Consider the following 24,758-nt stretch of genomic DNA (forward strand, 5'->3'; position numbering starts at 1 on the left):
CAGAAGTCATTTTTTTGAGTGAGGTAATTCACGCAATTGACCTAGAAGCAGAATTGGCGTCACGAACGAACACAAATTTCAATTGCAAAGTAGTAGAAGTCACTTAAGTCATTGAAAAAGTCAATTCCAAGAAGTCAGGGTCAGGCGAAACAAACATGTGTTAGACGAAGTGAACATAGCCGGCAGATTGTCGGAATAGCTGCGAACGAATAGAAGGATCTCTTTTATAGACCTGCGTGACAGAAAAAGAGATAGAAACACAGACAGATCTAAATTGAAAAAAATCGACGCCACTCAAAATGCTGGGTAAAAACATTTAACGATAAATTAATAAAGCTTAAAAGTCATCCCGCAAAAATCTCTTATTAGGGAGCTTTACTGCACATACGGGTTCCTTTGACCTGGAACTAATTCAATTAAACTTAAGTTTTAAAGTGCTAAAGTCAATTTATTGAGTAAGGTAAGTCATTTAAGATCAAAATCTAATCACGCAAAAAACTTGTTAAAGATAGTGAAGAATGACATCACGCGCGCAAAAGCCGTGAGAGGAAGAAGTCATTCAGAAAATTTGACTTTTTAAGTTTTTAAGCTCTGCTGTGTGAACAAATGTAAAACGAAAAAGAGCGTCAGACGACGAAACAAAAAACATAGCCGGAAAAATTTCAGACCCGACTCGAAAAAAGAAATCGGCCAAACTCAATGAACTATTGCAAATTTTACATAAGCACACAAAGCATTCTGAAACAACAGGAGAAATATGAGCTAAACCAACTGACAAAAACTGATATAATATCTAATCAAATTTAATTTTAGTTGCGACTCAAAAAAATAATGATAAAAGACCAAGTAATACACGTAGTTTGCAACCAATAATAGTTATTGAGATAGTTATTGACAGAAAACCTCAAGAAAAGGGTTCATCAAGAGAAAACTGGGGAGAAACAAATGAGACGATGACGGACAAAACCGAAAAATAATATTCTCTATAAAAATTCCCTATAAGTGCTAATAGCAACTTCTGAACCATTGATCTTCCAACTAAATTACAGGAGATAGAGAACATTTTTTCGTACATAAGTCAGCCTGCCAATATTTGACGGAGAAGTAATAAACAAAAATATGAAAATAACAAAAATCTGAAAAAAATAAAACAAAATTATTTAAGTGAAGTGCCCTGTTTAGCTTTGAATGTTCTTCCGGCCATTATTTGGCATTTTTTTAAAGTTTTCATGCTGGATCAGTCACTCATTCATATGACATGAGAACAATATCAAACGACTATGTGAAGAACAAACGACTATTGCCAAGAACAAAAAACCTGAAAGGAAATCTGTGCAATTTATTTCAGTGAAAAGTGCCATGTCTAGATTTGGAGGGTCACCTCATAACAGAAACAAAAAACGAACAAAAATTGATCTCATAAAAATACAGCCAGAAGCATAAGATCAGAAGAAACAATCCAACATTTTTAAAAACATAGAAAAAACGGAGTTTGGTCGACTTTAGCCACGATTTTGCCCTGATTTCCTTTAACGGAAACAATTAAAATCAATTAACGGTCAAAACGACAGATGCCCAAAACTGTTGGAACAATATAAAAATTGAAGAGCAAAAATTGCTAGAAAATCTTCAAACAAGCAAAAAGGTTAAAAATAGCTGAAAATTGAATATAAAATTGTATTTGCTTCAGAGGGTCAAAAAAGCTCCCAAAACACATAGTAAATTAATACTTAGCCAATAGTTTGCGTAATTAAGAAAAAAATCCGAATGAAAACAGTGGAGTGAAAACTAAAAAAAAACTTTTCAAAAAGCCGAACGTGATCAATACAGTTCGCTCGCTTATCGAAAATGTTTTCACCTATTTTTCTCGTTCCCTTTCAAAACCGAAAAGAACAAAATCCCACTATCTTTCTTCTCTCTCTGCTCTTCAATTCGTTCAGCTGTTTGACCTAAACATTTAGTTTGCACATGCGACATTGACTTATATATCCTTTTTAAAATACGCTCCAAAAATTTAGCGATCAAAAAACACGTACAATTATTTATCAGAAATTTATTTAAAATAACGTAACACAATCATTCTTCTGTCAAATTTAAGAAAAGACATTACAGAGATTTGAAAAATTTACAGAAATACTTTACAGAAAAATTGTCAAAAAATTAAAATTATATAAAAACAATAAAATTGTAATTAAGAAACAAGTTTTCATTGAATTTAAAAGATTAAACGTCAAAAATAAATAAATTTTCAATAACAAAATTAAACCACTGGCTGTTCACAGAAGGTCTCTTTCTACTAGTTTAAACGAAAAACAAACAAAATTGGATAAAAATTGCAAAAAAAAAATTATCTTGTGAGCAATTTTATAAAAGAAGACCTCACGTTCAAAAGAGTTGTTCCATTCACAAAAAGCCAAACAAAAGTTGCCATATACACTGATTTTTCAGGAAAAAAGTCCGATCAAGGTCAAAATTTAAAACAATTGGGACAAATGGAACAAAAAACGGCTAAAAATGGTTATCTATATGCGGCATTCTGTCAAAACACATTTCAAAGTCGAAAAGTCATTCACTGATCGAAGCGCATGATCAAAAAACTTCTCTCGCTCAGAAAAATTAGTTAACACGGCAATTTTACTCTCTTTCGCTTTTAGGTCGAAACTCTATCTGAACGAATAGTACTTCCGGTAAAAAAAACCTTGAGAAAACCAGTACTCCTCTTCGAGTCGTAAAAAACCAACAGCACCGCAATATAGCTCCTTAGCTTACAGCTTCGCAGCTATAAAAAAAGGAGCGCTATAATAGCCGCCTGGAATTGCTAACGAGGCTATTAACTACAGAAAAAACAATTGTTAAACCGTTTGGGAGCAACTAAACACTGCTTCCAGTGTAACGGGCACTGATTTGAGGCAGAACTTTCTTTGGGATTGCTGAACATTGAAACTCAACACGTAACGAGCTCACAGCATATTCAAAGATAATGCTGGAGTTCAATCCAAAGATAATGCTGGACACCATTACCTCTTCACTTTACAAAATCACGCTACTTGTGATTGTGCAAGTTATTTGTTTTGAGCATCAGTATCAGACCTCACCAAAAACGACCTTTGATCTTCGGAATACTATCTTCGGTCAAAATATTGTAATGTCCATTTGCTTGACACTTAAGCTATTGAAATTCTGCAGCGCCGTGAGAGTCCGGTCAATTCGCAGGCCCTGGTACCCATATTTAGATGGTTGGGAAAACAAGCCACTGTTCCACAAGTTATAATCCAATTCAATGCGGGTTCTGCCACGAAGTTGACATCGCTAAATGTTAACATTCCGAATTTCATTTCAGCTCAAACTCAAACGCGATAGATAACTAAGTAATAGGTATCTGCCTCTCAGAATTCTTATTTTTTTTGCTAAAAACTGCCAGATTTTTAATTTTCATAAATTACATTAAATAGTGATTAATTTGTATAAAAATATAACATCGCTAGCACAAATAATTTAGAGTTAATTTGAATGGATCAACACTTCACATGAAAGGGGGCCAGGCCAAATCAAATAAAGGAACAATACATCAGTAATTGTCAATAAACATACCCGGCAGATTGCCGGAAAATAGCCGCCGTTGATTCCAATAAGCATGATTGGGATTGAAAGAATAGAAGACATTGAAAAAACAAGATTTTTGTACAAAAACATTTTTTAAGTCCCATTTATTTTGATGGCATTTCGTAGTTGAACATAACGTACTTCTGTTTCTTAGAGAGAGGCTACAGGGGCTACTATCGATACCAATAAGCATTAGAGATGGTAACTAAGACTTACAGGAACGACGTTCAAAAAGCGGGCATCTTAAATTGGGCTTTATGGGTTTATCCCGTTTCTACTTCTGACTTCAATTTTTTATACTGACTCTGTTCATTTTGACTTGCTTTGCTGAGCAACTGATGTTCAAAATCACTTTTAGCAGAATGAGAAAACAGAGAAACTAGCCTAGAGAAGTCAAAAAGATATCACGCAAAATGTTCAAAAAGCGGCAAAATGAGGTAAAGCGAAACATTTTTTTATTCGACGAAGTAAAAAAACAAAGCAGGACAAGTCCTGACGTACAATTCAAAGAATTTTTATTGACTAAACAGAAAAATTAGAACTAGAATGGACCATGAGTGAATTGAGAAAACTATTTTAAAAAAAATCAGATCAAAAAAAAATAAAAACAGAAAATCAATGTCAAAATGCCGCATGTGAACAAAAAAACCACTAGTGAGAAATGAAATTATAATCAAACAAAAAAATAGGCCTAGAATGAGCTGTGAATGGATTGGAAAAACCATCTAGAAAAAAATCCGATCCAAAAAATCGAAAAAACAGTAAAAATCAGAGTGAAATAGTCGCATGTGAACAAAAAACCACTACTGAGAAACCGAATTTTTGTTCAAACACCGTTTTCTCACTCTACTGTGAGATTAGAGCGAAAAAAAGTTCACGCCGCAAAACCACTCGCTTTTTCGCTCCATTTACTGTTTCAGATCTTAAAAAAAAGACAGCGCCCCAATACAATTCAAATTCTTTGAATTGTAAAAAAAAAATAGGAGCGCTATAATAGCCGGCTGAGAAGATGAGGGCGGCTATTAATGAAGATAAAAGCTGAAACTCTTTCCTCCTCATTCATTTATGGCATTCGTTCGGCTCAAAAACTCAAAAGAATTTCTTAGTGGTTTGAGTAGCAATCTGTAACAAAAGCATACGTCTACTTTTAGTGGACAGGTACCTTTCACTAAAATATAATATTTCTAAAAAGCTTTTGAGGCGTAAGCCAGGGAAACCTTATTTGTAGCAACTCAACGGTATGCAATTCCTTATCAGTTCAAAACGTTCATTAAAATAAATCTAATTAGCTTTAATTCTAGAAGCTAATTTGAGTGAGCATTATGAAGGAAACAAACAGTTACTGATATTTATAAATAAATTAAACAAACCCAGCAGATTGCCGGAAAATAGCCGCCGTTGATTCCAATAAGCATGGCTGGGATTGAAAGGATAGAAGGTATTGAAAAAATAAGATTTTTGTACAAAAACATTTTTTAAGTCCGATTTATTTTGATGGCATTTCGTAATTGAACATACTTCTGTTTCTTAGAGAGAGGCTACAGGGGCATTTAATATCAATAACAATAAGCACAACAGATGGCAACTAAGACTTACAGGAACGACGTTCAAATAGCGGGCATATAAAACTGGGCTTTATGGGTTTATCCCGTTTCTATTTCTGACTTCAATTTTTTATACTGACTCTGTTCATTTCGAATTGCTTTGCTGAGCAACTGATGTTCAAAATCACTATTAGCAGAATGAGAGAAGAGAGAAACTAGCCTAGAGAAGTCAAAAAGATTTCACGAAAAAAGTCGAAAAAGCGGCAAAATGGTAAAGCGAAGTAAAAAAACATAGCAGGACAAGTCCTGACGTACAATTCAAAGAATTTTCATTGACTAAACAGAAAACTACACCAAGAACAGACTAGGAATGGATTGGGAAAACCATTTAGAAAAAAATCAGATCCAAAAATCGAAAAAACTGTAAAAACCAAAGTGAAATTGCCGCATGTGAACAAAAAACCACTAGCGAGAAAGCGAATTTTTGTTCAAACCCCGTTTTCTCACTCTACTTTAAATTTAGAGCGAAAACATTTCACGCCACAAAACGACTCACTTTTTCGCTCCACTTCCTGTTTCGGCGTGACCAAAATCACTACTCCAATTTGACTTCAAAAATCATGAAAATGTGTGAACAGATCTTAAAAAAACATAGCCGGAAGAATTCCGGAAGCGACTCGTAGGAAAAAACTAACACCCCTAACAAACATAAAACTTATTTTACTGATTGACCAAAATAATTAACATAATGCTTATCCTACTGAATAACACTTGTCACTTTAAAACAAGAAAATGAAAAAGAACATGGAAAAAATAACTGACCAGAAAAGACGATAAAGCACGTGATAAAAATTTTACATTGAGCTGCAAGTTTTAAAAAAACAACTTTTGGCGAAAACCCATGCAGTAGGTTTAGTTTTATTTCGTTGAATCACTGCAAACTGAGACAAAAACCCAACACAAAATTTTCAAGTAGAATAAACGAAGGTAAAAGAAACGAAATGAAAAACAAAACATTCTCTGTAAAAACACAAAAATTGGCCACAAATTATGAATCAAATGCCATTATGCTGAATTCAAATCATTATTTCAAAAAACTATTAATACTACATCTGGTCAAGCGTCCACAAATCCAAACCATTGTCTATTTATAAAAGTAAAAACGAAGAACGAAAAAAAAATAGAAAAAAGTCAGAGATTAAGAAAAGTTAGTAATAACCGTCATTGAAAACTGCACTAAATACATTCCAACAAAACCTCTAGAAAAAGCTCCTATCAAAAGCTAGAACACTAAAAAGTAGCAAAAAGCAGACAATCAGAAGATTTCAGCCAAAACTCCAAAAAAAAAAACAAGAAAATTCGCGGAAATCTTCATAATTACTCAATTATCTTTAACAAAATGACTAAACAAAACTAAAATCAAAATCATGAAATCGCAACAACTAACTTGGACTATAGTAATCACCAAATGCTATAAAAACTTGAAGAACACAAAGGGCATTTAAAAACAACTTGAAACCAATCTTAGAAAAAATTGAGCTTTTTTTGTGATTTCACGGGAGCACATAGACCCAATAAACGTTAATTGGAGCGAACATAGTACTGGAAGACTTCTAAAACAATAAGAAAGTCGAATAGGCTAAAAACATTCTCTAAGTTTAGAAAAAAAGGCGAAAAACAGCAAAAAAAATTAAGAAAAATCATTAAAATTTTTCAGTTTATTGTCATTTTTCTAATAAAAAAACTCGTTTAAAACCCAAGAAAATGTAATCACTTGGTATCTAAAGACTCAGTAACTAACATGCGTCTATTCAAAGCCCATACAAAGCATTATAACAAAACAAAACGCAAAAAATTGCTAAAATTCGCCTAAAATTCAGCAAAATAGCTGAAAAACCAGCAAAATGGTATAAAATTCTTATTAATGACCAGAACCCTACGAACCACTATTAAAACAACCCTAAGCATCACACAATATCATAATCAGACTTCTAAACTAAAAAAATTAACAAAAAACGGTTTTAAAAAGCCGCACGTGATCACAAAATTTCGCTCGCTTACAAATTTTTTTCACACCTCAATTTCTCGCTCTCTTGAAAACAGCGGAATGAACAAAAAACCACTCTCTTTTCGCTCCCTTCTTCAATTTTCTTCAGCACCCAAACCACTCTAAAATTTTTCACGCGTTTCATTTCCTGCTTCAAAATTCACTCCAACTAAAGTGATTAAAAAAAGGACTTCTCCAATACTCCTCTTCGAGTCGTAAAAAGACAGCGCCCCAATGCAATTCAAATTCTTTGAATTGTAAAAAAATAGGAGCGCTATAATAGCCGGCTGAGAAGATGAGGGCGGCTATTAAACACTGATAAGATATAAATTTCTACATGTGTAGAGGCAACTCTAAGATATGCGCAGGAATGAATCTAGTGAGAAGAGAGTCGTTCACTTCGGATAGAAGAGCCAGCTGTCTTAGAAAGTGGAGCACCTGAGACAGCTCAGAAGGCAGCTCATTCGGTGGTTTCAAAGGGTCAGCGGGCAACACTGAGATGAATGACGTCACGTACGTTCCCATCAAAGAGAACACGTCCAGTAGCACCTACAGAAGTCAGGCAGACAATCAAATACAATTGAACCCAGGGTAACAGTAATGAATTGGCCCCCCTCTCATCAGGCTGAACGACAAAGTATAAATGCGAAAAAACTCATTATTTTGTTCCCACAGTGTTACTTTGTCCCACAGTATTCTATTGTTTTCTCAACTTTATTTTGGCTCAAAATACATTTACTTTACCGACTGGAGAGATGAGAATTATTTAATCAATGTACGTGTACCAACTTTGAATGCAACAAATGCACAGATTAAAAATAGAAGGTCCACGAATAGTTCTTTTTGGAAAGCTCAAAATTCTCGTCGTAGAACCGAGGATCAATTTTCCGTAGATAATAACAGTAACAAGAGCATCACCAGCTTCAGATAAATAAGATTTTTAAAAATTGTTTAGCTCGCCAGCTTTTACGCGTTAAAGTTTTGGGAAATTTTGATATTCCAAGCGTGTCTAGAAAAATAAGAATCTAGGCCTCACAATTGCTGTCATTGAAAACTTGAATTACTTGCTGGCGCGCTCTACTTACTTGTTACTAACAAAAAGTCGCCCGATATACATTGGAAAACGATGAAAACGGGCCAATAAAAAAACAGAGCCGGCAAATTGCCGGAAAATAGCTACCGTTGACCCTACTGACCGATGTTGAGATTAAAAGAGTGAGAGAAAAATAAAAAAAATGACCGCAGCCAAAGTTTTTCTAAGCGTCAAAAAGTTATCTAATTTGTTAAGTGATAAAGGTAACATGTAAAGGTTTTAAGAATGCTGACGATGCATTTGCTAGGCGGTTTAGGAATGCTGACGATGTCGTTATGTTGGGGGTCATGTTGCGCATTTTAATTTATGACTCAAATGGTTTTAAAAGATTAAGGAAGTCAATCTACTCTAATCATTAAGTTTATCCTTTCGTTACTTACCATTTTGATACTAAGAATGTAAAGGTGTTAAAATTGCTGCTGAGCTTGATTCAATGATTCTAACATTATACCAGGTTGCTGCTAATTTAGTAATATTTGTTGTTAATTAATAATTTTCCGTCTGTACTATATACGCTGTGTAAAATTTACTTCTTGAATTCTTGATCTATCGCCTGGGCAAACTGAAAAGAAGTTCACAGTGACTCGTTGTTTGTCCCTTCCATCTGTAAATATTGTTGATTTTGCTAGTGTATTGTTAATACGTATGAGATGGATAAATAAATCATCTTCTTCTTCTTCTTAAGTATGGTGAATTCAACCTGTAAATTGAACAATAAACTTAATACTAATAGCAGTTAGCAGTACGTTCACGCGGTAAAACCATTCGCTGTTTCTCTCCACTCCCTATTTCGAAGTGACCAAAACCAATTCTCCAAATTGCCTTCAAAAACCATGGAAATATGTGAACATATCCTAAAAGACAGCGCTTAAAAGCAATTCAAACTCTTTAAATTGTGAAAACATAGCAGGAGAGTCAATAAAACGTACCGAATTATAAAAAGCCTTTACCAGACCAAACTGCCTACCATCGAAAAACATTTCATTATTGAGATTAAGTGAAACGACAAAAAGAACAGGCGAAAAAAAATCAAAACAAATTTTGTGAAAAAAAGTAATGACGCAGTCGTTGAAAGGGTTAGTTTTAAACAGCAACCCTTGAATATACCCTCCAGTATACCCTACAGTATACCCTCCGGGCGCTACATCTTCATCTCGTTGTTGACGACGGAATGTCAAAAAGGCCAGAGAAAAAAACGGTCAAGCAAAAAATTGCAACAAGACAACAGAAAATAATTGCTATAACCAAATTGTTCGAGAGCAATTACTAAACAAGTGGAAAACTCTAAAAATCAGCACTATTGTATACCAGACAGCGTTAGTGAGCAAATTCGTTAAAAACAAACAAAGTTGAATCATAATATCTTCATTTCACCACAAAGCCAAGAAAACAATTCATTAATAATACTTATAGACAAAACAACAGAAATACCAGCAGTTCAAACAAAAAAAATCAATGATAATTTAAGAAAACAAATAATGTCTAGATGAAAAAATCAATAACTATTAACTGAAAGAACTCACTCAACTTCCCTATGTCTCATTAGACGGAGAGGAGACCGGTCATTATAAAGCCGCAGCCACAGGACATCAAAAGAACAAGCTTGTCATTCGGAGATTAAATTACAGGACAACAATATTACACAACATAACCGACTAACGTTGGGCGAATTGCTCTCAAACGACCGGCGAGCGGTTGGCTTCGTCAGTAGCTAGCCACGGGGGCGGGGGGGGGGGTGCACTGGGGGCAACACTGGGTTGGGGGGGGGGGCAACAGCGCGGTGGGGAAGGGGGTCAACGGGGGGGGGGGGGGGGGGTTTCTCAACCTCTCAGAACCGCCCTTCATACCATAAGTATAAGTCTCCAAAACAGTTTGAGCTGAAACAGAGCTGAAAGGCTCTAAGAGCACTTAATGCCCGCTGGGCGCTACCTATTTATCCCGTTTTTGAGGACGAAAAGTCAAAAGCGTCAGACGAAAAATCGGTCAAGCGAAAAATCGCATTAAAAAAAAGACCAACAGGACTAATATAATTGCTACAAACTTCGTTTGAGAGCAATTAATAAACCGAATAACGTTGGACGAATTGCTCTCGCACGACTGGCGAGGCGATTAATTTAAACTTCTGACTACGGAGGGGTTCGAACCTGCTATTTTCCAAATGATTCCGGGAGGGCAACCATCACCATAAATAACAATAGCTATCAACTGAAACACGCATGTGGATTCAGTAATGCTTCCAATGAAAGCTAATGAGACCTGCGGTAAATGAGCTCATGCAGCCTCATCCTAAAGATATAGAAAACTATAATCCTAAAGATATAAATAGAAACAATTCTACTCATAAGAACGCGGATATGACCTGCATTAATTGAGGCTAAGCAACAATATGTCAAGCAAAAATAATCAGGGGCAAAACTCAAGTCTAATAGTTTTCAAGTCATAAAAGTGATCTGTGAATCAAAAACTAGTTGTAACAATCCCTTTATGCCCACTTGAAACAAAAATAAGCTTGTCATTAAGAGATTAAATTACAGGAGAACAATATTACACATAAACCGACTAACGTTGGACGAATTGCTCTCGAACGACTGGCGAGGCGATCAATTTAAACTTCTGACTAGGGAGGGGTTCGAACCTGCTAATTTCCAAATGATTCTGGGAGGGCAACCATCACTAAGCTAAATCGGATATGCACTTTCGTCTCTCACAATTGTTTTTATCAAAGAGACTTAATTTCTGCATGCGCGCAACTCAACAGACGGGCTAACCTCGGACAAACTGCTCGAACTACAGGTGGGGCATTTTAATTCAGAAACAGGCTGTAGCTTGCATAAATGTTGTTTCATACGTGCATAACATCAACTGAGGGTGGGATTCAAACCCGCGATTCCCACAGTTGTCAACAGAAGTTCTCAGTTCTCCCAGAAGTTCACAGTTCTCACAGAAGTTCACAGTTCTCACTCCACTTTAAAGGTATTTTGAAAACGCCTCAAACCTACTCGATTTTTCGCTCCCTTTACTATTTCAGTGTGACCAAAATCACCAGTCTAATTTGACATCTCACTGACGTGAAAAAGTCAAAAACATACCCGGCAGATTGCCGGAAAATAGCCGCCGTTGATTCCAATAAGCATGATTCGGATTGAACGAATAGAATATATTGAAAAAAAAAGATTTTTGTACAAAAATATTTTTTAAGTCCGATTTATTTTGATGGCACTTCGTAGTTGAACATACTTCTGTTTCTTAGAGAGAGGCTACACGGGCTACTATCAACACCAATAAGCATTAGAGGTGGTAACTAAGACTTATAGGAACGACGTTCAAATAGCGGGCATCTAAAATTGGGCTTTATGGGTTTATCCCACTTCTATTTCTGACTTCAATTTTTTATACCGACTCTGTTCATTTTGAATTGCTTTGCTTAGCAACTGATGTTCAAATTCACTTTTAGCAGAATGAGAGAAGAGAGAAACTAGCCTAGAGAAGTCAAAAAGATTTCACGCAAAATGTCGAAAAAGCGGCAAAATGGTAAAGCGAAAAAAAGTTTGACGAAGTAAAAAAAAATACGAGCGCAATAATAGCCGGCTGAGAAGATGAGGGCGGCTATTAAAAAGAGTGAACAGATCTTTAAAAAAGACAGCGCACCAATACAATTCAAATTCTTTGAATTGTAAAAAACAAGGAGCGCTATGATAGCCGGCTCAGAAGCTGAGGCGGCTATTAAACAACAATAGGAGCGCTATAAAAGCCGGCTGAGAAGCTTAGGCGGCTATTAAACAAAAATAAGAGCGCTATAATAGCCGTAGGCGCTCCACCAATTATTATTAATTTTCATTAAAAACAGACGCTCCACCAATACTCCTCTTCGAGTCGTAAAAAAGACAAGCGCCCCAATTCAATCCTCATCCCTTGGATTGTAAAAAAATGAGAGCCTCTAAATAGTGGCCTTGGAGAGGTTGACGGTGGGTATTAATTTAACATAGCAGGCAGATTGTCGGAATAGCTGCGAAAGAATAGACCTGCGTTTCGTATAATAGAGATAGAAACAGAGACAGATCTAAATTGAAAAAAAAATCGACGCCGCTCAAAAAGCTAGGTAAAAACAATCCAGCGATAAATTAATAAAGCTCGTTAAAATTCATCCCGCAGAAGCCTCTTAATAGAGACCTTTAGTGCACATATGAGTTCCTTTGACCTAAAAACAAATTCAAATTAAACTTAAGTTTTAAAGTGCAAAAGTCATTTTGTTGAGTGAGGTAGGTCATATGTAATCAAAATCTAATCACGCAAAAAATTTTGCTAGAGAGAGTGAGAAATGACGTCATGCACACAAATTTTAACTGCAAAGCAGTAGAAGTCACTGAAGTCATTGAAAAAGTCAATTCCAGAAGTCAGGTCGTAAGAATCATCGATGGACGAATTATAAAAACATAGCCGGACAAGTCCTGACGTACAATTCAAAGAATTTTCATTGACTAAAACATAGACCTAGAACGGACTATGAGTGAATTGGGAAAACCATTTCTAAAAAATCAGATCAAAAAATTAAAAAAAAATCAAATGTCAAAATGCCGCATGTAAACAAATATCAACTAGCGAGAAAAGGAAAATTGGTTCAAACAAAAAAACCAGGCCTAGAATTAACTCTGAAAAGAAAGGAAAAACAATTTAAAAACAAATAAAATCCAAAAAATCGGGAAAAAACAGTAAAAATCAAAGTGAAATTGCCGCATGGTAACAAAAAACCAAAAAAACTAGAAATCGAAATTTTGATCAAAAACCGTTTTCTCACTCGGCTTTACAATTATAGCAAAAAATTTAACCCCGCAAAACCGCTCGCTTTTTCGCTCCATTTCCTGTTTCAGCGTGACCAAAATCACTACTCCAATTTGACCTCAAAAATCATGAAAATGTGTGAACAGATCATAAAAACATAGCCTGAAGTAATCCGGAAATGACTCGAAGTGGATATCCATTCGAACGCCATCCAATTACTAATGAAATAAAACGTGCCTCCACTAATTTATGATTATCTTGTTACAAAACCATAAAATAAAAAAGTAATAAGAAAATCAAATCTGTTAAAATATAAAAATTCTGATCAAATTTCATTATAAATTGAGATCCAGAAGTAAATATCTCTGCCAAAATTACTTCATCAAACAACTAGTACCTACTAAAACCACTTAGAGGAATTTTTTTAAAATACTTCTGGGCAAAATATGAAAAAAAGCTCTTAAAAACGACTTGCACTAAAAAAAAACAGGAATAACTTGATAAATTTTTTAATGTTACAAAAACATATAAATCTAAAGAAAAACTCCTTTCACTCAAAAGAGTATCCAGATGCTCGCAAAACAATAGGCACGTCATAATAAGCTAAGACACTTGTCGAAAAAAACAGGAAAACGAAAAACTGCAAAAAATTAAGAAAAATAGGTCCAATTTTCGCCATTTTTTGTCATCTTTCTCAACTAAAAAAAATGATTCATATCCCCAAACTGTAACCAATAGTTATCTAAAAGTTGTGCAAGTAGAAGGGGTCTTTGCAATACCATTTGAGCCGGTAAAACAAAACAATCGTCAGAAAACGCAAAAAATAGCCCGAAAATCAGCAAAAAAACCTCCGAATTAGCATGAAATTCATATGAAATTCCAGAAACTTTCAAACAACTACAAGAACCAGTCTTAAATTAAAACATGCCCGGCAGATTGTCGGAAAATAGCCGCCGTTGATTCCAATAAGCATGATTGGGATTGAAAGAACAGATATTGAAAAAAAAAGATTTTTGTACAAAAACATTTTTTAAGTCCGATTTATTTTGATGGCATTTCGTAGTTGAACATAATTCTGTTTCTTAGAGAGGGGATACAGGGGCTACTATCAATACCAATAACCATTAGAGAGAGGTAACTAATACTTATAGGAACGACGTTCAAATAGCGGGCATCTAAAATTGGGCTTTATGGGTTTATCCCGTTTCTATTAACTTCAATTTTTTATACTGACTCTGTTCATTTTGAATTGCTTTGCTGAGCAACTGATGTTCAAATCACTTTTAGCAGAATGAGAGAAGAGAGAAACTAGCCTAGAGAAGTCAAAAGGATTTCACGCAAAATGTTGAAAAAGCGGCAAAATGAGGTAAAGCGAAACATTTTTTTGTTCGACGAAAAAAAAAACACAGCAGGACAAGTCCTGACAAACAATTCAAAGAATTTTCATTGACTAAACAATAAACGACTTATAACGGACTATGAGTGAATTGGGAAAACCATTTCTAAAAAAAATCAGACAAAAAAATTTAAAAAACAAAACAAAAAATCGGTGTCAAAATGCCGCATGCGAACAAAACACCACTATCGAGAAATGAAAATTTGGTTCACACAAAAAACTAGGCCTAGAATGAGGTATTAATGGATTGTGAAAACCATTTAGAAAAAACCCGATCGAAAAAAATCGAAAAAACAGTAAAAATCAAAGTGAAATTGCCGCATGTGAACAAAAAACCACTAGCGAGAATGCGAATTTTTGTTCAACACCATTTTCTCACTCTACTTTAAAATTAGAGCGAAAAAAGTTCACGCCGCAAAACCACTCGCTTTTTCGCTCCATTTCCTGTTTCGGCGTGACCAAAATCACTACTCCAATTTGACTTCAAAAATCAAGAAAATGTGTGAACAGATCTTAAAAAAAAAGACAGCGCCCCAATACAATTCAAATTCTTTGAATTGTAATAGGAGCGCTATAATAGCTGGCTGAGAAGATGAGGGCGGCTATTAAAAACCACTCTCTTTTCGCTCCACTTTTCACTTGTTCAGCACCAAAATCACTCATTTTTGGTGCTGAACACGCGTTTCATTTCCCACTTCAAAAAAGGACTTCTCCAATACTCCTCTTCGAGTCGTAATAAAAAGACAGCGCCCCAATACACTTCAAATTCTTTGAATTGTAATAAAAATTCTTTGAATTGTAAAAAAAAAATCCAAGAGCACCGCAATATAGCTCCGCTCAGCTTTGCAGCTATAAAAAAAATTAAAAAGTCACAATTCGTCGCGTGCTCACCTGGTTATGGAACTGTTTGAGAAAAGTGTGCACTCCAAGCAGCAGCATTTTAGTATCCACATACTCCGATGGAACACTCACTGCAGAGGTAGAGGACGACGTGGATGGACTGATGAAGTTGCTCATATTCCTTGCAAATGGGGGTGACGTTTTATTCAGGTGTCCGATTACCAAAATGGATGTGATCAAGGCGACAAATTTCATGTTAGGGTCGGGAGCGTGAACGTACACTTTGTTCAGGGGATCACCCAGGCCACTGTGGTTCAGATATTCGGTCAAGTCCACTAAAAATGTATTCAGATTCTTTAATAGGAAAAAAGCCTGTTGCACCTCTTCACTTGTTTCTAGTCCTGCTTTATAAACCTAAAACATGAAATCGTTGCCAGTTAAAAGTTTACATGGAATTTTTAATTCATTCTTTTGGTCCCATGTTTACCTGCAGTAGTAATTAACAACCTCTCTGTTCAAAATTAATCAGTCCTTTTCGGCTATCTTCATTTACTGTTTTTCTTAAATGATATTGTCTTTAATTACTTGAGATCTCATAAACTTTTTGACTTGTAGTGGTATTGATTTGGAATTCAATTAGCTTTCATTAAGCATTGACTCACCTAGAAGTGGGTCTTCGCTAGGATAGGGTTTGTTCTTGGGATCCTTGTGGTGTGCCTCAATGTCACTCATGATGGCGCTGTTAAGAGACTGCAGACATGAATAGAGATATTGGGAGTGGCAACATGACATGAGAGACAACTTCTGGTTGACTTGCATGCGAACCTGCTGCAGCTGACCGATTCTACTCAGCACAGTTACGAGTGGATATATCACACTAAAACAACAATGAAAATTATTACATCGATAAGACGCTATGTTTCATATCCATGTTTAAAATGCATGCTTACATTCAACCTAATTATTTACTTAAACTCTCACCTAAAGCATGTGTATTTTAAATGTGCGTATAGGAATTCCCAAATAACGTTGAACTCTCATGCTTTCAAACGACCGACGAGTTGGCTTCGATAGCAGCCAGCTCGGGCTTAGGGATGCTAGCATTAGATGGAGGGGTGAGCCGAGGCCGAGTGGGGGGGGGGGGGGGGGGGGTAATTGGGTTGGGAGGGATGGGCGACGGGAGGGGGTCTAAATCGCAAGATCGAGGAGAGTGGACTGGAGGAGTGGTGACGGTGGCGGGGGAGGGGTGACTGAGGGGGGGGGGGGGGTGACTGAGTATGGGGGGGTCAAACTCAAGATAAAGAACCACACTCTTCACACCATGAACTTATGTCTCCTTTATGTCTCCTAGAAACTGTTTCGGTGAACCCGATAATTCAAAGACTAGTCAGCCGTAAGGCGCTAAGATAACTGCTCAATCACTCAATGCTCCGGGCTTTACCTGAATATTCCGTTTTTCAGGACGAAAATCCAAAGGGTCAGACGAAAAATCAGTCAAGCAAAACATGACGCCCACAGGACTAATATAGTTGCTACAAACTTCTTTTGACTGCAATTAAACACTTTAGAAGTCACAAAACAACAATTAGGCAAAAAAGGGAGAAAAAGAACACAAAAAAGCAAGATTCCAAAATTCATCAAAGACTTCTCAAAAACGAATGTTAACTAAGTCAAAGTGATAGCTAAAAGTTGAAGCCGATAAATTGATTACAATTATACAGCACTGGAAAGCCATTGAGACAATTGTTAACAAAAAAATAATATTCAGATTTTTATATCAATTTAAAAACCCTACTTCAAATTCAGATAAATTGAGTTTATTCGCAATTTAAAAAACCCAGCAGATTGCCGGAAAATAGCCGCGATAGCCTCTTGGGGCCTTCCATGGAATTGAAACAAATAAAGAAATAAGATTTTTTGGGTTAGAATCGGACTGTCAATTTTATGCCACATAAGGTCTATAATGAAAAAACCCTAACGGAGCTTTTTCAAACCTGATATTCGAAATCAAAAACTCAAGACTAATACTCAAGAGTTAGGGCATATAAGTTTTGCACTACTTAGATGCACACTATTGATCTTAAGTATTCTAGTAAGTGTTCATAAAAATTAAAGTTCCATAAGTGAGTTCTGAAGAAAGTTCCATAAGGAAGTTCTGATCAAAAGATAAAGCGAATTAAAAAAACATAGGACAAGTCAAAGAATTGAATGAAAAACTTTGAAGTACTCTATCTGACCAGCAGGTCAATTGAACAATAAAAGCTAAAACAACATCATCTCAAAAAAATTGAGAAAATTGACCTCAACGCAGAAATGACGCCACGAATAACAAAAAGTCGTATACGTCACTGAAGTCATTGAAAAAGTCAATTCCAAGAAGTCAGGGTAAGCCAAAACAAAAAATTACTCTAACTGACCAATCAGACTCTAACTGACCAAAAGCAGATCAATTGAACAATGGAAACCAAAAAAACTCATCAAAAAGTTGAGAAACTAAAAAAAACAAATTAAACAAAAATATAATCATTGCTAAAACTCTTGAAGCCTTTACCCCGAAGGCAAAATTTGATCCCCTTAAATATACCTATTTCAAAAATATGTTCAAAACCAACGTTTTTCTCTGAAAATCGGCCCAGTATTATATATGCAAGACCTGAAAAATATTCATTGGCCCTAGAAGATCGATTAACTCAGAAAATGACAAAAACTAAATAAAATTGAAATCAATTGCAAATTTTAATGAAATGTTGCTGAAAATCGTAATATTAATAACTTTGGAACCAATTATTGTCTCTAGAGGATTTCCAGTAACCCAATTCCAAGCCTAAAAAAATCATTGGCTCAAAGATCGATAACATATGTAAATTTCAAATTTTATCAAAAAAAAACAGAACATCTATTAAAGAGTTGAAAACCATTCCATTGCAACCCTAGCATCTATGTAATAACATACTACCAAACCCTTGATGAGGTTACCTGGCTACTGAGGCAAGAAAAACTGAAGACAAATGTTCAAAAAAATTGCAAATTTTATAAAATTTCATAAATTCGAATTTTTAAATTGTTGAAATAAATTCCATTGACACCATCAACCATGCAGTAATTTTTTATCAGGCCGTGGAATAAAATGGTCAGACCCTCCAAAACATGAAGCTCATAAAATGGCGATAAAAAGTAATTTTGTCTCAAAAGACCTTTATCAAAAACATCACCTTTTAAAAACATCAACCTAAGACTAACCAAACAAAAAACTCAAAAAAAAATTTTAAAAAATATTAAAAATTGCAACATTTTGAGCCCAAAAACTCCTAAAAATGACCTTTTAACCTTAAATTAAGGTCATCCCAGCAGCTGAACCACTCTAAGCACTTTGAGGACTACTAAAGCCCACTTTGGGCCTTTAATGAAACTTCATGCCCGCTGGCTTTACCTGTTTATCCGGTTTTGAAAGATCAAAGTCATTGAAAAATGTGTTAACACATCTTTTAAAAAATACAGCGCCCCAATACAATTCAAATTCTTTGAACTGTACAAAAAACCACGATATCCCTAATTATAGCCGTTATCGCTTCGTTGCTATTAATAAAAAAGTGCAAAGTATTTTTTTATAATATCATCATATCAACATAACTCACCAACATCGGGCAAAATTCTCTCGAAAAACTACTGCTCAATTCTATTGTTGTTGCTTGTTTCAGTTGGGAAAGGGTACCTAAGGGTTAAATTTGTTTAGGCAATAAATGCACTAGAGGGCCGTTGTGGGATTGATAAATGACGTTATTGTAGGTTATACAGAACTAAAGGAATTGAGCAAAAGAGACAAACCACCGTTAAAAAAAACAAACGCAAGCCTTCAAAGAAAATAAAAATCAGAAATTTTGCCTGAAAAGACACAAACGACAATAATAATTCAAACTCCATTCCAGAGCAGATATTCACATTACCTCACTATCACTTCGCGGCTATTAGTAAGGATTAAAAGGAAATAACAAGAATTTGACTAAAATTTTTTTTGCTTATGTCGAAGTGAAAACGAAAAACTTACAAAACAATAGTTTCAAAAAGTTGCCTTTCATTGATATTTAATAAAAATATGAGGTCCTTAGTTAACCTTCAGTTCCCCACTTTCATTTCCGTATGAATATTGTTACCAATACGCAGTTCCTTGATTAATAAATGTGCCAGCTCATGATTGAGCAAACACCATTCGGGATCACTGACCTCTTAAGTTTGGCGAAGGAACCCATTATGAGTTTGGCCGGGGATTCCTTTGCACCATTAGCTTTGATTGCATTCAGCGTCTTCGATAGAATGTTCAGAGAGTCCACCACCAACTGCAACGAGATCACCTGAAACGTCATCTGATCAGATGTTTATTTTAAAAAATAAACCCTTGTGACCAATATCTGTCAACATTTCTTTACCATAAATGTCTAAATAGAACAGAGACATCGAATCGCAACCGTTGCCCCCCAAGACTTTCATTAGGATTAAAACAGAAAAGGAAAAGAAAGCAAGATACAAATTGACCATCATAAGGTGTCAAAAACTGTTTCCGTATTCAGTTTTTGTCAAATTACACAAAATTTGTCAAATTTTTGAACAGAATTCAGCTTCTGAACTTCAGAACAACGAAAACGAGCACTGGGTTACCGGTAAAACGATGTTCACGGGGAGGGCAGGTGAAGTGAGGAGGAGGTCAAACCATATGAACCACCTTCAAACCATGAATTGTCTCCAAAATAGTTTCGGTGAATCGCATACTTAGAATCTAGTATGCCAAAAGGCTTTCTGAGAACTAATGCCCTGCTTATCCCGTTTGCGAGGACCAAAAATTAAATGCGTCAGACCAAAAATAGCACCAAAAAGATCACACGACTAATATAACCGTTACAAACTTTGAGAGTAATTAAAAATAGTATCTATTAGGACAAGCCAAAAACAAAAACGACTAACGGCGGATGAAATGTTCTGGAACGACAGGTGGGGAAGAGGGCAATTTATTTTAGCAGATTAGAAACTTTATTGAGAGAGATTAGAAACTTTATTGAGTGTCCAAACACGCGACCTCCACCCTGTCAGTTTAACATCTTTATTAGAAAGTCTAGATTAGAAACTTTATTGAGTGTCCAAACACGCGACCTCCACCCTGTCAGTTTAACATCTTCACCACTAAACCATACCGTCTATGATTCTACGAAATTTATTTCGGAATAAAAGCAATTCAGATCAAGCTAGGGGGCACAATTAAAAAAATTTGAAAAATTGAAAAAAAAGTTCACTTTTTTCGATTTTACCGTTATGTCACAACTGAAACAAACTGCGGTTTCGAAGAAATACCATGGAACAACTCCCTCCCGTCCACACAAATATATTCTGTTTATTTTAGACTATTTTGTAGAACAACTTTTGTTTAAAAGCACCTTAAGCAGAATTAGCAAAGACAGAAACTAGCCTAGAGAAATCAAATAGATTTCATGCAAAATGTCAAAAAAAGCGGCAAAATGAGGTGAAGCCAAACTAATTTTTCTTCAACGAAGAATTAATTTTTTAAAAGGATTGCTATAATAGCCGGGTCAGAAGATGAGGGCGTCTACTAAAAATAAACCAACTAACGTCGGATGAATTGCTCTCGAATGACAGGCGGGGGCAATTGAATTTGGTTGTAGCTTAGAATGTTTTATGGGTGTTAAAAGCACCGACCACAAAGGGTTTCGAACCCCGAAACTCCTGGACGCCAGTCTAACATCTTAACCCCCGGGGGTGGGATGCGCCGGGGGGTTGAACGGGGCCCTTACGGCCTGAAAGTTGTGCAAAGGTAGAGATGGGGTGAGGGGGGCTGATGTAGATGGGTGAGGTGGAGGGGGGGGGGGGGGGGGGGGAGTTCTGTGAATCGCATACTTGGAGACTCGCGAGCTGAAAGGCTCTATGAGCACTTAATGCCCTCTGGGCGCTACCTGTTTATCCCGTTTTTGAGGGCGAAAAGTCCAATGGACCCGACAAAAAATAGGTCTCGCGAAAACTCGCATAAAAAGATCTTCTACAAAATATCTGCTACAAACCTCGTTTGAGAGCAATTAACAACCAACTTTATCACTCAAAAATGATTGCACTCGTGGAATAGTCATTGAAAAAGCCAAGGAAATTTCTAGAACGAGAACAAAAACAGTCAAGCTAACATTTTGCATAAAAAGACGCAAGTTAACAAAAATCTTAATTTCGAAAGAGACTTAAATTTCGAAAGAAAATGAGAATAAGAGAACAAATTCCGTTTTCCCCCAACCCCTCTCCCTCACAAAAATATTCAGGCAAAAAAAAACAGGAAATGATCACAGTGACTGTTAAAGACCTATGCATTTAACGATTTTGACCAAGCCTCGCGGACATGGCCATGCCTTAGCTCCCAGTGGGACCAGATAGTAAACTTTTACAACCAAACAAACTATCACGACCGCATTGTAATTTTTGCATGCGCGTTTATTTACTATTAGAATCAGACTGAGGTTATTGTTCGTGAAGGGTGGCGACCAATCAAACGGAAAATGCCAAACAGCTCAAATTGCATCTTCAAGTCTAATAACTGATTCTAACGGTCAACAACGGTTCGAAACTTATAAATACGAGTAAAAATAGTTGCTAAAAACCCATTTTGGCTGAAAAAGTTTTAGTTAAAATCATTAAACTGCCTCGATCAAAAAATCGCTTGCTTATTTTTCAAAGTGAGAAAATAGCATCTTAAAAAATTTAACTAAGTTAGTACTCCAAAATAACAGGGTCTGGGCAAAAGGCCTTGTAATACAGGTAGGTTTCAACAAAAATATACCAATTGACAGATAATCTAAAATTGTTTCATGAAGAGAAAAACTGAGTAAAGGGGAACCAAGGACAACTTAAGCAAAAAATAAGCATTCTCTATAAAGTTCTCCAACAAAACTCAACAAAATGCATTTACCCAACCTTTGTTCTGAAAAAAATTTTAATTAATCTTTTCCTAGATGATTGATCAACCTTATTGAAGAAATATCAAACAACAGGGAAGAAATACGGACAAGGAACGTGAAAGTTTGCTGAATTTATTGCCTTTAACTAAAAAAAAAGTACCATAGGTCTTTAACTGGTTTTCAAGTGTCTTCAACCATTATTCGGTGACAAAATATAACTACATCTTCAGCTAGATCAGCCAACCATCCAAAAAGAAAATAGTAAATCTTTCTTCAGTGAAAAGTTTTTCGCCCAACTGCTAATTTTAAGAACATAACCGGCAGATTTCCGGAAGATAGACGTGTGGCCTATAATATAGAAAGAAACAGATACAGATATAAGTTGAAAAAAGTTATCCGCACCACTCAAAAAGCTATGTAAAAACATTCAGCGATAAATGATTTAAGCGTGTTAAATTTTGTGTTTCTTTTGACCTTAAACTTATTCAAATTAAACTCAAGGTTTAAAGTGCAAATGTCATTTTATTGAGTGAGGTAAGTCACGCATGATCAATATCACGCAAATGACCCAAAAACTTTGGCTAAAGATAGTGAGACATAAGGTCGAACGCGCAAACGCCTTTAGTGAGATGAAGTAATTCAGAAAATTTGAGTTTTTCAGCTTTACGGTTTGAAAAAAAAGTAAAAACGTTTAACAAGGCGAAACGTTTAACCAGGCATATAAAGAGCTGTAAATTGAATCTAAACATGTAAAATTTGCTTCAGGTGGTCGAAACTGCGTGCGAAGGCACTATTGCTTGCTTAGGTGGCGAACGCACTATTGCTTCGGGTGGTCAAAACTGCGTGCGAACGCACTATTGCTTGTTTAGGTATATCAAACAAACTCCTTTAACAGAAAAAAAATGTAGTAAAAAAACATAGCCGGCAGATTGCCGGAAAATAGCCGCAATAGACTCTTCAGATCTTCCATGGATTTGAAGCAACTAAAAAAGATACACATATTGACCAACCATTCATTTAAAAGATGACTAGACTTTTTGGGTTAGATCCGGTCTGTCATTTTTATGGGACACATACGCTCTATAAGGAAAAAGCCCTTAGGGAGCTTTTTCAAAATAATATTCGAAACCATAAACTCAAGACTCCAATACTCAAAAATTAGGAAAAATACGTTTGGCAATACTTAGATGCACACTATTGATCTTTAACTAGTAAATTGTCATAAAATTTAAAGTTCATTAAGTGATTTCACAATTCATTTTTTTAAGTGAGGTAATTTCCCAGTAAATTCACCACTCCAAGTACTTGAAGGACTACCAAGCGCGGCTAACGGCCTCTAATGAAACTTGATGCCCGCTGAGCTTTACCTGTTTATCCCGTTTTGAAAGCTCAAAGTCATGAAAAGTCATCAGTCATGAAAGTCAGGGTAAGAAGAAACAAATCTAAAAAAACATAGCCGACCGATTGGCGGAAAATAGCCGCGATAGACCCCTGTGGCCTTTCATGAATTGAAACAACTAAAGAAATAGGATAGACAGACCGACGACAAGTCCGTTAAAAGACCACTAGACTTTTTGGGTTAGATTCGGACTGTAAATTTCATGCACATACGGTCTGTAATGAAAAAGCCCTAAAATAGCTTTCTCAAAATTGATATTCTAAATCAAAAACACAAGACTAATACTCAAGAATTAGGGCATATAAGTTTGGCACTACTTCGATGCACACTATTGATCTAGCTAGTAAATGTTCATAAAATTTGCAGGTCCATAAGTGAGTTAAAAAGTCATTTTTTTAGTGAGGTGAGTCACGCAATTGACCTAAAAGCAGACATGACCTCACGTACACAAAATTTAACTGCAAAGCAGTTGAAGTCACTGAAGTCATAAAAAAGTCATTTCCAAGAAGTCTGGTTGTAAGAATCATCGATGGAGACGACGAATTAAAAAAAACACGATGTCCCCAATAATAGCCGCTATCGCTTCGCGGCTATTAAAAAAATTAGGAGCGCTATAATAGCCGCCTGGAATTGCTGACGCGGCTATTAAAAACATAAACTGAATGATGTCAAGAATTGCTCGCGAACGACAGGCAATGCAATTTGATTCAGGTGCTGTAGCCTAGATAAATTTTTCTTTATGGGTGCAAAAATAGTTGACGGGATTCGAACGCTCCCTCGCCAGAAGAACTGCTCACCCGGCTATCAGGCCCTTACTGTTCCTCTGCTGCAATCAAAGCAAGAAGCTTTATTCTAGCAGCAGGCTTTACTTCGGAATGCGAGCAATAGAGATCACACAAAAATAAACGAAAGCGCGAAAAAATCACTTGAGAAGTCAAGAATAAAAGCGCAATATGGTCAAGCAAAAAATTTGGATTCAAAAGGACCAACACGTTTACAATATTTTCTACGAGCTTCGTTCGAGGGCAATTAGAAACATAGCCGGCAGATTGCCGGAAAATAGCTGCCGTTGAGGCGCTTGATGCACATCGGAATTGAAACAGAAAACATAACCGA

At 36.0% G+C, this 24,758-nt stretch overlaps 2 protein-coding genes across 4 annotated transcripts in view; one reads left to right on the forward strand and one right to left on the reverse strand.

Annotated features, from left to right (window-relative positions):
* The window catches only part of LOC142337669 (polyadenylate-binding protein-interacting protein 1-like), a 509,163-nt gene that overhangs the window by 49,934 nt on the left and 434,471 nt on the right, over nt 1-24,758 (forward strand). The window lies entirely within an intron of this gene.
* LOC142337666 (WASH complex subunit 5-like) overlaps nt 4,490-24,758 on the reverse strand; it is a 58,818-nt gene continuing 38,549 nt past the window's right edge. The window contains exons 14-18 of one of the 2 annotated variants that reach the window (XM_075387082.1): nt 19,524-19,651; nt 15,965-16,179; nt 15,354-15,637; nt 7,502-7,743; nt 4,490-4,958 (exon numbers count right to left, since the gene is read on the reverse strand). In XM_075387082.1, the coding sequence (XP_075243197.1) occupies nt 7,528-7,743; nt 15,354-15,637; nt 15,965-16,179; nt 19,524-19,651 (843 nt within the window). In that variant the 3' untranslated portion in view covers nt 4,490-4,958; nt 7,502-7,527. Of the gene's footprint in view, nt 4,959-7,483; nt 7,744-15,353; nt 15,638-15,964; nt 16,180-19,523; nt 19,652-24,758 lie in introns of those variants that run through there. The other variant, XM_075387081.1, reaches the window with a different exon arrangement.

This window comes from Convolutriloba macropyga, chromosome 4 (assembly GCF_964194025.1).
Source record: "Convolutriloba macropyga chromosome 4, txConMacr16.3, whole genome shotgun sequence".
Classification (NCBI taxonomy): domain Eukaryota; kingdom Metazoa; phylum Xenacoelomorpha; order Acoela; family Convolutidae; genus Convolutriloba; species Convolutriloba macropyga.